Source organism: Podarcis liolepis, assembly GCF_965112155.1.
Source record: "Podarcis liolepis genome assembly, chromosome: 5".
Classification (NCBI taxonomy): Eukaryota; Metazoa; Chordata; class Lepidosauria; order Squamata; family Lacertidae; genus Podarcis; species Podarcis liolepis.
In genome coordinates, this window is record NC_139556.1 from 72,458,714 (window position 1) to 72,472,058 (window position 13,345).

General features: G+C 42.2%; 1 protein-coding gene across 2 annotated transcripts in view; it reads right to left on the bottom strand.

The window, feature by feature from the left end:
- Positions 1–13,345, bottom strand: part of EPHA4 (EPH receptor A4) — a 155,898-nt gene that overhangs the window by 134,977 nt on the left and 7,576 nt on the right. For both annotated transcript variants that reach the window (XM_083506371.1, XM_083506372.1), the window contains exon 3: positions 10,895–11,558. In XM_083506371.1, coding sequence (XP_083362497.1) covers positions 10,895–11,558 — 664 coding nt within the window. The remainder of the gene's footprint in view (positions 1–10,894; positions 11,559–13,345) is intronic.

A 13,345-nucleotide genomic window follows, 5' to 3' on the forward strand; every position in this document is an offset into this window, starting at 1 on the left:
ATAACTACACTACAAGTACCAAGTTCATAGAAGTACACTGTTGGTGTGTACCTTCCAGAAGGGCTTTGCTGTTTGATTTGCCATTCCGCAGTCAAATTTAAGCAGTTGTGGGATTGGGATTCCCCTGCAAAATATTCTTCCACCCCACCAGCTGCTTTAAACTTTTATTACTTGCCCCAAGCACTGGTAGGTGAAGACAGGGTAGATGGGAGGGAGGGAGAAAGAATAAACCCAAAGTTAAATAGACTTTTAAGGAAAACAAAATTAACTAATCTGTGGTCTAATATGGAAAGCAAGGCTAATGAATTAGCAATTTTTCTGTGGTTCTGACCTGGTGAGAAACCTCAAGAGCTGAATTTAAAAATAAAAATAAAAATGGAAGCTAACAAAAGTATATGGTTGTATTCCTTGAGACCAACACACAGGAAGATCTAACCCTTTGGATGGATTTCGCTCATTCTGTGTTGCTGTTGTTTCCTAAGACACCTGCTCTTCTTGGGAAAACAATTAAAGTAGGTGTAATTAAAACAGCTGTAATTCATTACTGGCCTCACTGCAGAGGAACACTAGCACCCTTTCTTAAGAAGTCTTGATGGCGGGCAGAGAGACACAATTGTTCAAGTCACTCAAATGCTGGTGAGAACACGAAGTGCCCACTAAACAAAACCCTCCACCCAAGAGCATTATTGTGTGACAACCCCATGATTAAAATATCGGGGAAAGAAGCAGCGTCCTTTCCTCCTGTCTTTGTTACCAGTGAGAGCTGCCCTTGAGTCGTGGCTGAATACAATGGAAGTAATGGAGACAAAGACAAGATTTAATTAACTGTCTCGGGAACTATTTATGAAGAGAGAGAGGGAGAGAGAAATGCTCGATAACCGCTAAGTTGACAAGAGAGAGAAAATTACTGAGAACTGTAATTGCTTTGCACTTGTTGTTTGGGTCATTTGCACAAAGGGTGTTTTTTTTTCTCCCCATGAGGTAAAATTCAGAGAAGTTGGGGATCTAGATTGCTAGACCCTCTCGCTGCTAGAAGCGGGAAGCCCAACAGTTTTAATCCAGATCTCCATTTCTCGAAAAAGAAAACCTTGACTTCTTCAAACGCATCCCGAATTTTCGAAGGCTCTCCGCTTAAGGCTTAGGGGGAATGCATCAAAGGGAAATGGAGCTGCTTTCAAAGTCATCTAATTCAGAAGAAAAGAACAGCCAAGGAGGGAAATGTTAATCTCAAAGTAAGCACATCTTCTGCCTAAAAGAGAGACCGGGGGACAAATCTCTCCAACATGGGCTGCATGTTAATCAAGCACCAGTCCTGGCCATATTTACCTGCCGTCAATATTGTGGGAGGAAATCAGTATTCTGTTTAACCCCTGACCTGCTGGAACTGAAGCAGACAAAGAACCAATCTGGAGCCATGGGAGAGCGTAGCCAAATAGCAAACTGCAGGGAGCCGATTGTTAAAGTGACATTTGGCTCTGGAGCAGGCAGCTTCATTGGGACAAACTGTTATTCTCTCAAACAAGGCATGAAGAGATAACACCATAAAATATGAACAAAATGGAACTTGTTTCCTTGCCACTAAATTGTTAGCTTTATGGGACTTCATGCTGAACAGTATGAAAAAAAAAATCCAATTTGCTTTGAAGCGCATTAGTCTGTCTAACATCCTAATTATTGTTTACATTGCCATTTGACTTCTATTAAGAATTGAATAATTACCTAGCACTTCATAGTTTAAAAAAATACAAGCAAACAGGATTATCTGGATAATTAAGACACTGTACCGTGGGTTTGTACGACTGCTGAGTAAAGTATCCCTGCCAATAAGAGAAGTTAGCCTTATCAATGGAATTGTTTCAAATGATGCTTTAAGGATTTTAAGCAGCTGGCAGTCCATAGCTTATTAAGGATACTGGAACAGATTTTCATGAGCCTGGCTTTGCTTAAAAGCAATTTGAATGAAGATCATTAGTCTGGACCTAAACCTGAGCACAGAAACGTCTCATTCCCTTCATTTTCCTCAAACCTCCTTCATCTCACCAGGTGATCTGACCTTTGCTCACCAATAGAGCACTTTTAATGCCCACGTAAAAATTGGCAATCACAGTTTAGAGATGGGAACTGAGACAGGAATAATGTGCCTCCTGGTAAACTGAGCCACTACCTCCCATTTCCAAGTCCAGCATTCTATTACAAAGTTTGAGATATCAAGCTCTCTGCCCCTTGTCACCACTCCTGAGCAAACGAGCACTCCTTGAATATGTTCATGCATAGGGGATGGGAGCAAATGAAAACTGTCCTTTTGCTCAGCTGACAAAGGTGATAAAAATACCCACAATGCTGCTGTTGTTTTAATTGTCTAAGAATTCTACCCTCATGCTCGGCAAGTGCTGGTATCAATTTAGTTCCTAGAGGAAAGGGGACTCCAAAGCAGAGCTGTCAAAATCAATACAGCACAAGGTTCAAGGCAGTTTCCTTACTACTGCAAGTACTACGATTGAGGAAAGGTGTACCTTGTTAACATTCTTTCCGTAATGCTACTCTGAAACGGCATCAAAGGCCCCTATGACAACCAAAGTAGACAGGAGAGGTAATCACATGCATGTTAGATATCCGTTTGCCCCCATTTTCGGCCATCAATAACCTGTAGACAGAACCTCAGATACTATCTGCTACTCAAGCCTGCCACTCAGTGCCAAATTGCATGCATTATTTCCCCTGATTAACACATGCATAACACACCTCCAGCCATTGCCTGGCCAACCCATTTTTGAAATCAGATCCCACTTAGACTCCTGCACCCAAAGGCCACGTCCAAAAGCAGTTAAGGGAACCACAGCATCTTGCATTTGTTTTTCTCAAAGCCTGAACCCAACCTCCATTAGCAGGGAGTGGCAGTTGCTGCACTGGGTCCCCTGGAATGATGTGGCCAAAACCCACAAAATCCTGAGGCCCAGAAACTTACAGATAAATTGACAGGAACGCCAGGTGACAGGCAGGAATGTCAGGTTCTGAATCATTTATAGCACTGAGGTCATAACTATAAGGAGGATGTGTCATTTACTTTCGGATTAGCATCTATGACTTTGGGAGGGAGCATATCTTCAAAGCAGGGCCCAACTGAAGCCAAGGATCATTAGGATACAATCAGAAAAAAGGAGTTTTGTCATTCCCAGAACTTGTATGCAGCTCTCAGACATTATCACTATCCATTCTTATTTGTATCAATGTGCTTAGGAATGCCACCTGTTCTGCATAATAAAGGATTGTCCCGTATTTCAATATAAAATGATACATGCAAGGCTGGGGAACCTTTGACCATCCAGATGTTGCTGGACTCCGACTCCCATTATCCCTGGCCATTGGCAATGCTGATTGGGGCTGATGGGAACTTGGAGTCGAAGGATATCGGGTGTGTGAATCAGGACCTATATGACTGCATCCAATGACATTTTGAATTAGGAAAAGGTGCACAGACCATCTTGAAAACTTAGAAGAAGTGTTCAATTTTATAACTTTAGAACAACAACAGCAGGGCATTCTTTAGATGGAAACTACTTTTACTGAGAGATTAAACCAAGTCTGCTCACCCTCTCAGTGCAGCAGTGGTGCAGGGTGGTGGAGGCACTCCATAGGGCCCCCAATGAGGGAGCTCAAGGTCATAGTCTGACCTGGGTAGGCGGCAGGGGATAAGCCCACAGTACCTATCAGGAGCTGAATCCAAGCCTGCTCCCTAGATTGGCCATGGGGGGGTGCAGGGAGGTTTCCCTCAGGTCTGCTCTGGGGCCATTGAAACAGCCCGTACCTGGACCCCCCACCTGGGTTTTCTTCTTGTTGGGCCACAAAAGATCTAGATAGCTTAGAGGAAGTGCTCGATTTCATAACTTTAGAACAACAGCAGCAGCAGTACACAAATTCTTTAGATGGAAACTACTTTTCCTGAGAGGTTAAACCAAAAGCCAGACAAAAGGTGCCTCTTGGTATTATTTAATCCTTATAGCCCTTCCAATTATACTGAGAAGCAAATGGTCTCACTTCCTTCAACGCTGCTCAGGCCTGAATCGAAGCTTCCGCACGTTTCCTTGTTGTTTTAAACCTCTGCTTAATTACGCCACATGGCCTGACACTCTGCAGTTTACTGCTCTGTGAAATTAACTTTGAGTTAAACGCTAATTGCACATCAAAAAGCTTTGTGTGCATATTCACGGGGGGGGGATATGCCCTTTTCCTGTTATTTTTTAGAGAAAATAGATCTAGCATGGATTTTGGTTCTGATTTCATACCATTGATTTGCAAGAGACAAAATGAAAACAATCCATACTTGAGGGGGTTTCTTTTGTAAATGAAGTGTGTACATGCTTCAGATGCCATAGTTCAGATCGATAAACCTTTCAACCAAACTGTCCCATGCATACCTGTGTTTTGGCACCATTTAATAAAGTTACAAGTTACATGTAGGCTGCCACAGGCTAGCTGGTGTCATGTGGGTCAAGGGCTGTGGCGTTTGTGGCTTTGAGGTACATCCGGCAAATGGTCGTCTTACGTGAATGCATTAAAGGAGGGGAGAGGTGTTAAAGAAACCTCTTGTGCTGCAATCCTACACATTTTGCTAGGTGCAAGTTCTATTGAACTCTGAGAGATTCACTTCTGAGGGCCCATCTGTACTATAAATTTCAAAGCAGTATCATACCACTTCAAACAGTCAGGTCTTAGAATCCTAGAATCACAGTTGGAAGGGACTCTGAGAATCATCTAGTCCAGGGGTCTGCAACCTTTAAGACAAAAAGAGCCACTTGGACCCGTTTCCGAAGGAAAAAAAAACCTGGGAGCCGCAAAACCATTGCGACATTTAAAACAACTATATCTCCGGAGCTGCGATCTGACAGCGGGCGGGAAGGTGACGTCGGGACGGTGCGTGACTAACACACGCACCGCCCCCATGCGACGTCACAGCCAGTACAGTGCCCGCCACAGTGGGGAGTGTCGGGGCGCACAATGCGCCTCCTCCCCTCGCTAGTATCCGCCCCGGAGCCACGGCAAAGGTGTAAAAGAGCCACATGCGGCTCCGGAGCCGCGGGTTGCAGACCCCTGATCTAGTCCAACCCAGAGCAATGCATGAATATGCAGCGGTTCCATATGGGGATCAAACTTTCAACCTTAAGAGTTATCAGCACCATACTCTAACCAACTGAGCCATCCCTCCAGAATGCTGGGAAATGTAGTTTGTTAAGGGTACTGACCATCTGAGACCCCTACCAGAGACCTACCAGGGCTATAATTCCCGGAGAAAAATAGCACCATTAAGAAACTATCATTCCTATGGGAATTTTTTTTTTTTGGAGAGAGGGGGAGACATGACTGTTATGATACTGTTTTCAATGTATAATGCAGGTGGGGCCCAGATAGATATGCCAGAATATAATATTTGAAAAAAGAAAATAACTGTATATGTAATGCATCACCAAGGGCTACATCTCTTTTAAGATTTTCTTTTTTTTGTAAAGAAGAGTAATTTTAGTTAAGCTGATCAAACTAATATGATTTTCATAAAGTTGCCATCAGGTTTGATTTGCCTTTTAGCAAGGCTTAACACAACACCACTTTACCCAAGTTGACTTGCACTCAGTGTCCCTTTATTCACAAAACCTTGGAAACACTGATGAAGTTCACACCTAAAGTGTGAATTCTCCTTCTAACAGTTTTGTATTGCCTCAGCAGTCAGCATTTCCCATAAGGCCGAGAGGGCCTCAAGGCCTGTGTGGGTTTTTGTGTGGAAAGACTGGGCCACAAAGAGGAATGGTGGGCAAATATTCACTCCCTATCTCTTAAACAAAGAGCTTTGATCAAATGCATTTGCATGAAACCCAAGACTTTAGGATATGCATAAATAGAAGGAGCTTCTCCTCTGGACTTCCCAAAGGAAGCGCTTATCTCCTTTGTGAAAGTGGGAAATGGGTGGGCTACTTTGCATGAGGATGTATACAAAATATGCAAATGAGGAATCTGCTGCATGCAAAAGGCAAACTGGCCAGACAGCTGACAATCCTCATTCACAGGGGAAACCTCATCCCTCTCCACTGGGAGCAATGGGAACGAAACCAACATGTTTGCTTCCCAGGGAGAGTGAAGCAGAACCTGAATATTCATAAAGTGACCATTTAGTCATGGAAGTGTTAATTATTTCCAGCTCATGAAACTATGTGACCTCACCTGCTCCCACAAAGTATATCAAAAGAAGTAAGCAGAATCAGATGAAATGAGAGCAGAGTTTGATCCACAAGTTTAGGGCAATGTAGGGAGGAGTGAGAGAAAGAGCGATTCAAAAGACATAAGGGATGGCTGAAGTCTTCCTTTATCAAGTCCCCTCAAAGCACCAATAAAGATCTAAGATCAGTGGACCAAACACAGACAAATAGCCCATGGAAAAGCCAGGCTCTATTTCTATGGCCAATGCTACAACTTAGAAAGAACATACAAGATTTCGTGCACTGTAACTGGAAAGATTGAATACTATTCAGAAACCTTAGCCCAGAGTTTGCTACAATTCACATTTAGAAAAAGAAGGACTACAAAACATTTCAGTGTAGGAAAAACAACCACCCAACAGCAAACACCTGCCACAAATTTGTCTCCAAATAATTTAAAAAACAAAAAAACACTTCCCCCATTTTTTAAAAAATAAGTTTGATCTTTTACACACACAGACACACATGCTCACACATACATACCCTCACAAAGATGCACTCCCTTATTTTCAAGCAACCAGTTCACAAGTCAAATGTTACGGATCGTTTTGCTATCCTGGATACATCCAAAAGCTGATACGCAAATTTACTCATGAGCATGTTGATTTCAATAAGAGGAAGAAGCAGAACTGCAGTTTAGAATTGCTTTTATGTATATGCTATTTGTCTACAGAACAGGCATTAACATTTTAAAGATATGTTCTATAGGGAAAAGAAAAGGGTGAATTCCTGTTTAGGAACAACAGGCAAACTTTACTCCCCTAGTGCAACAAAAAGTTCTTATATGAGTATTTATTTTATGGCATCTAAATTATTCCTGCTTAAGGATCCTGTTACCAAAGGCAGAAGGGAAACAAGGGAAATCCCAAACCTGGCAAAAAGAAGGCGATTTCAAAAACGTATCTTAAACCTTGGGATGTTCTGCCAATTGGCTTTATAAGTTTCCTAAAAGAGAATATACATACAACAAAATGCTGAAATCTTGGGGTGTTTATGCAAAATGTAATTAAAATATCTGGATTTTATGGTGCAGTGACCTTAAATGGGATACATAAAATTTAACTTACAGGTTTCACTGCATCAGAACAATTACAGAGAGCTGCAATTCTATTACTTGCTTGATTTAGCATCTTCTCTGCTTTTTCCATATATTACATCTACTTGCTTTGATAAGGAAATTACATAACAAAAATCAAAACCACATTGAGCTAATGTGTAACAAAACAATTTTAATCACCAATGGCATCTTTTAGCAAAAGAGCATCAGCCAACAGCTACATTCCCCCCCCTTAAAGCAGTAATTACCTTAGCTTTTGAGATATGCCTCAAATATAAGGTAATTTCATGTTTCATTAATAATATTTTCCATGCAGTTCTTACTCTCTTTTTGAAACACAACACTGGTTGCTAAATAAGCTTGAGGAAATCAAGTGTACATTTCCTTTACTTATATTTTAAATTACAGGTGCAACTTTCAACACACACGAGCAATATTCTCACGACGATAGATTGCTAATTTTAAAGACAGACATAGTGGAGAACTCGTAAAAAATAGATTATTGGGTTTTGATTTGTTTATTGATCTTGGAATCCTGCTTCTTCCCTGATTCCTGCTCTCTTTTTCTGACTACTGCCAAGTCCCCACGGAATAACTCTCCTTCGCTGAAACCACTCAGCAAGTTCAAGCTTCTGTTAACCCCAATAACACGTTCTTCTTACTTAGAAGAGACAACTGAATAGGGATGGGGGGAGAGAACAAGGTTTCCATTTCAGAAAATGTTATTCAAGATCCAGACACTAAATGAACTCGCGGCTGCTTTGGGGTGCTACCCTGGCATCACCCGATGTCTTCTTTTATTTTTCTGGTTCTTTCTTTCTTTAAAAAAAACTCAATTAACATACGCTGCTGGATGAAAGAAAGCCAGTAGGAAATACCTTTTGGTCCCCAAAGTTCTGAAGACTGCAGCAGATGAGCAATGTTAGATCTCAAAACAACAGGGGCACCCTCTGCCTCCACACCCACCCACCCATCAGCCAGCCTGCCCAGTTTTGCCCACCAAGCCTTTGTCGAGCTTTTAAGATCTTAATCAATCTTAACTCTGACCTCGGGATCACGGGAGGAAGATGGATGAGGAAGTGAGTGACCTGTGACCTACTCCTACATTTGTCCTGCCACAGCCGTGCTGTTGGAAAATCGGTCTGGAACCTGTTCACAGCCCTCCAAGCTTACTCTTTTATAAGCTTTTGTGTCCTTGAAATGGTTTTCTTTCTTCTCTTTAGCTGGCTGCCCAGTTCTATAACAATGTTTTTGGCTCTCTAGATGGTGTTTATTTTCACACAAAAATATTAAAGGGCAAGAATAGCGATTACCAAACACCAAATAACCAAACTCAGCCTCTGCAAGAGCATCCAAATCCAAAGTCATCTGATTCACCTGTACACTAATAGTTTGGATTCCAAGTAAACATGGCCATTAACAAGTGATTCATAGCAAAGCCTGTGGGCTTAGGGAACAGTGAGAAAAACATTTGTCTTGGAACTGGAAGAAATGTGTTTTTTTTTTGCAAGGAAAATACAATCAACAACTGATGAAATGGCTAACAATTTAAGACTGCTTGCTGGATTGTATTTTCTTCCAATGGAACGTTTAACGGGAGGGTTTTAAAACACAGGAGATGCAAAAGACAAAAGGTTTCTTTCTTCCTTTTATACATGATCTCATCAGGATTGGTCATTAACTTAAGGTGTGAATAATCAGTTTCCATAAGTCCAGTAGAGCCGAACAGAGAGTTATCAAGTATTTTCTGTGTCAATGTCACTTTCAACCACCTACTGCTTTTTTAAAAAATGTGGGGGCCTCCTGAAGTTCCTGCCCCAAAAGATCACAAGTGATTTCTCCCACACAACACTATGGCTGTCATGTGATTAGATAATAATGTGTGGGTCATTGACTAAGGAGTGTTTTAATTTGGCATCAATCAGGGTTAGCCAATACTGCCCCTAACACCCACTTTAGCAGAATGCAGAGTAGTAATCTCTTTGCAAAGCACAACTTTCTAATTTGGTCCACCTGCTCTCCCACCAGCTAAACCATGCAAAAATGAAATGAAAGAAGTAATGCTTACAAACTAGGAAAAACAGCAATAATTTTAAGAAATTTCTTTTGATGCTAACACATCTCCCTCTCTCCCCCCAAAATCTACTCAGCATGACATCTGCATGTTGGTAACAATTTGTTTGTTCTTGACATGCAAAGGTTTCCAACTTCCTGCCCACTCCAAGAGACAGAATAATTTACTCAAGACATGTGCCTTGTCATAATGCAATTCATTTTTCAATTCTCACTCCAACCTTTCATAATTGTGTTGCTGATAAGATATGCTCATCTCTCCCACCCCCCCTACCCCTGCTTCCCCCCCCCCCACTGACATGAACATATCTGATGGAAGTATGATAGCAAAGGAAAATGTTTGTGCTCAGAGCTGCGTTCCTGCCAACTCTTAATTTCAATGCATAATAATGAACTTCACATTGCCCATAAATGATCATATAAAACCATCTCAGTATGAAATGCTTTGTGGGAGGAAGATGCCATTTTACACCTATATTACAGAAATCAGTGTTATGTTTTGCTTTTTCCTATACCACATATATTGCACACATACATTTTAAAAACACACATACATCTTTTTTTAAAAATCATTACCCTTAACAAAATGCAATTAAAATGAATCAGCCTTGGCATCGCTGGGCCTCATCCGTTTAGCAACATATACAAAGAGGCATTCATTTGGCAAAAAGAGCCATTAGAGACTGATCCTGAACATGCGACTAAGGGGGCAATCAAGTCCATAATCAGTAATAACCTATCTATAAAACCATGATAATGTATAACTAAAAATCACAGGCGCCCACAAAGGCGATTTAAATCTCCCCTCCCTTTTCTTTTCTTTAAGATAAGCTGCCTTTTATAAGAACCTTAATCCTTAATTCTGCAGAGAAGGGGGAAAGGAGGAGGGGCAAACAGATGACTTCTTGCATTTCTTAGAGTCTCCTAGCATGCTCCTTTGTAAAGGAAACAATGGAGACTTTCTGAGAAATAAAAATATTTCACAAAAGCAGCCATGTCACGTATTCAAGGATTATTTCGTGAAAAGTTATCAAATGAGACACTAAAGAGTCATTCCTTAGGGCCCCTGAAAAACAAAAAGAAGCTTCTGTCTTCTGCCATGAAGGAGGAGACAGCTTGTTGCTGCTGTGCCTTTTCTTTTAGCCGGAATAGGAATCTCACCTTTTAAAAAAAGAAAGGAAGAGAAATTGATTCTGCCCCTTTAAACAGCACTGGCTCAGATAACATGGCTTCCATCCTCATTCAAATGTGAATGGGGAGATGCAAGCCAGTTCTAATCTACCCTCTGATAGCAAATGTGCCGTGCCTTCTGCCGATTATGGTGGTGCCATTTGTTCTGTCAGTATTATGCACTCCTTAGCCCTGCCACCTGGAACTACTGGACTTCCTCATTAGACCCCTTCATCCCACTGCATCCCACAGGGACTGCTAATTACGGGCAGCCTTCCACCGATTCTCATCTCTGATTCAATTATGAACACCAGCCCCTAATGAACTGCACAATGCAGGGGGGCCCTACCTTGGCATTCTCCATTGTGCTCTTCATACCCAGCATTGCACAGGCAGTTGCCAATGGGTACCAGCCATTCACCATCTGCCCCGCAGTACATCTTTGGCACATCCTTCTCTTCGGAATTGTTCACACAAGAGCCGCGAACTTCCACCAGAGAGGACGTGTCTGCCCCGGTGATCGTGTCCGGAAACTGGGCCAGGTTACGGACTGTCAGCGGGCACTTCTTGTAGAAAACGCGGACAGACACTAAGGCAATGCAAGCGCCGACATCCTGGAAAGCCAGATAAAATCCCTTCTTGCTCAGGGGCCCCACGTCGCGGATCTCAGTGTTGAGCTTCATGATCCGGTCTCCAATGTCCACCTGAGTGAAGCTCTCGTCGGCCGCGATGGTGTCAATCTTAGCAAACTGGCTCTCGCGGATAAAGCGCTCCTTATCGTTGCTCGACTCGTAGTAGTAGAGGTTAAAAGTCTCTTTGCAAGTCCCCATGACACCTGGCAAGCTGTTGCAGTCTCTGAGTGTGAACTTGATTTCAATATAAACCCTCTGAGCCCCTTCGCGGGGAATCCAATCAGTTCGTAACCAGTTGTTCTGACTGGACTCCATCACGTTGCAGACTTGATAAGTGCGGATTGGAGTGTTTTTCTCATCCATAATACTCACTTCCTCCCACTGTGAAGAACCAAAAGGGACAAACGTGAGACGGGAAGAGTGTGAAAAGCATAATCAAACCTTGCTACCGCCAGATAAATTAATTCCTCTCTCCCCCAATTGCCTTCGTTTATTTATACCAGAAGCCATTAAAAAAATCAGAACATACAGGGTGCTTCAAACACATGAGCAAAAATAAAGCCATATACTAAAAAGGAAATCAGGTTTTAATAGCAGTTTAATTGAAGACCTCAGGAAAGTGATATTTTCCAAAGAAAAACGGATATATGCTAGCTTGCAATCAACCTTAATATGTCATGATCTGAATAGATCTTCGTAGCTTGGAGTCTTATAAAACCCAAACACTGTGCAACCTGAACAGGTATTCTGCATATAAATGTTGATTTATTTTTTTTAAACAAGATACCAAGATATAAGGTGGCAACCCGATACATATTTACCTGGGAACAAGCCCAAATATGTCTTACTTCTGAGGAATTAAGAATGGGATTGCACTATAAGAAACTTGCCCAGGGTTGCATGCAACATGAGTGGCAGAACAGGAAACACGAACGAGATCGGATCAATATCTATGCAGGATATTGCAATACTATCTGGTGACTATGATAAAACAACAACACATATATGGAAAGGAAAGAAAGGCTGCAGCTCTGTGGCAAAACACCTCTGCATTCAGGTCCCCAGGTTCAATTTCTGGCATCTCTAGGTAGGGCTAGGAAAAGACCCCTCCCTAAATCCCTGAAGAGCCACTGCAAGTCAGTGTAGACAACACAGAACTCAATATACCAATAGTCTAACTTGGTACAAAGCAAGTCATCCTTACAGCAACCCCTGAAATATAGAGCAGAATCATTATGTTACAGATGTAGAAGGGAGAGACCCTGGCTGTGATTGAGAGAATAGCAGCCTGCCTAAGCCACCTAGTGATCTTATGGCAGAGGAGAATCCACAATTCCATTAACTAGCACTCCCAGCTATTACACTGCAACCGCTTACTGAGCCTCTCTCACTTTCCAGAACCACTCGTAATGCCCAGTTCCAGCCCTATTCAACCACCTTCAGCCATCAGCAAATACCTATTACGTTCATTGCACAGACTAACTCAACCTTCACATGCTTGGTCCCCTGCAGTAATTTTGGACTACAACCCCCATCAAGCCCAGTCAGCATAGCCATGCTGGTGGGGCTGATGGAAGTTGCAATCCAAACTATCTGCACGACACCAGATTGGCAAAAGATGAGATATCTGAAGTTCTCAGTCCATAAAATATAATATATTTGTGTGTATATATCATTTGCCTCTCTGTATTTATATTCTGAGGTAAATGTAAAACAGTAAAGGACCTCTGGGTAAGTCCAATCAAAGGCAACTATGGGGTGCGGTGCTCATCCCTCCAGGCTAAGGGAGCCGGTATTTGTCCACAGAAAGCTTTCCGGGTCATGTGGCCAGCATGACTAAACCACTTCTGGCGCAACAGGACACCATGACGAGTGTCAGAGCGCATGGAAATGCTGTTAACCTTCTTACCACAGTGGTACCTATTTATCTACTTGTACTGCTGTGCTTTCGAACTGCTAGGTTGGCAGGAGCTGGGACAGAGCAATAGGACGTTCACACAGATTCCAACCACTGACCTTCCAATTAGCAAGCCCAAGAGGCTCAGTGGTTTAGACCACAGCGCCACTCGCTTCTCTATCTCTATAGTCACCACTTTGGAATGATCGCAATGAATTGCAAGCATACCTATATTTTTTTTTGCTTGCACCCGCTGGTTCCATTTCAAGCA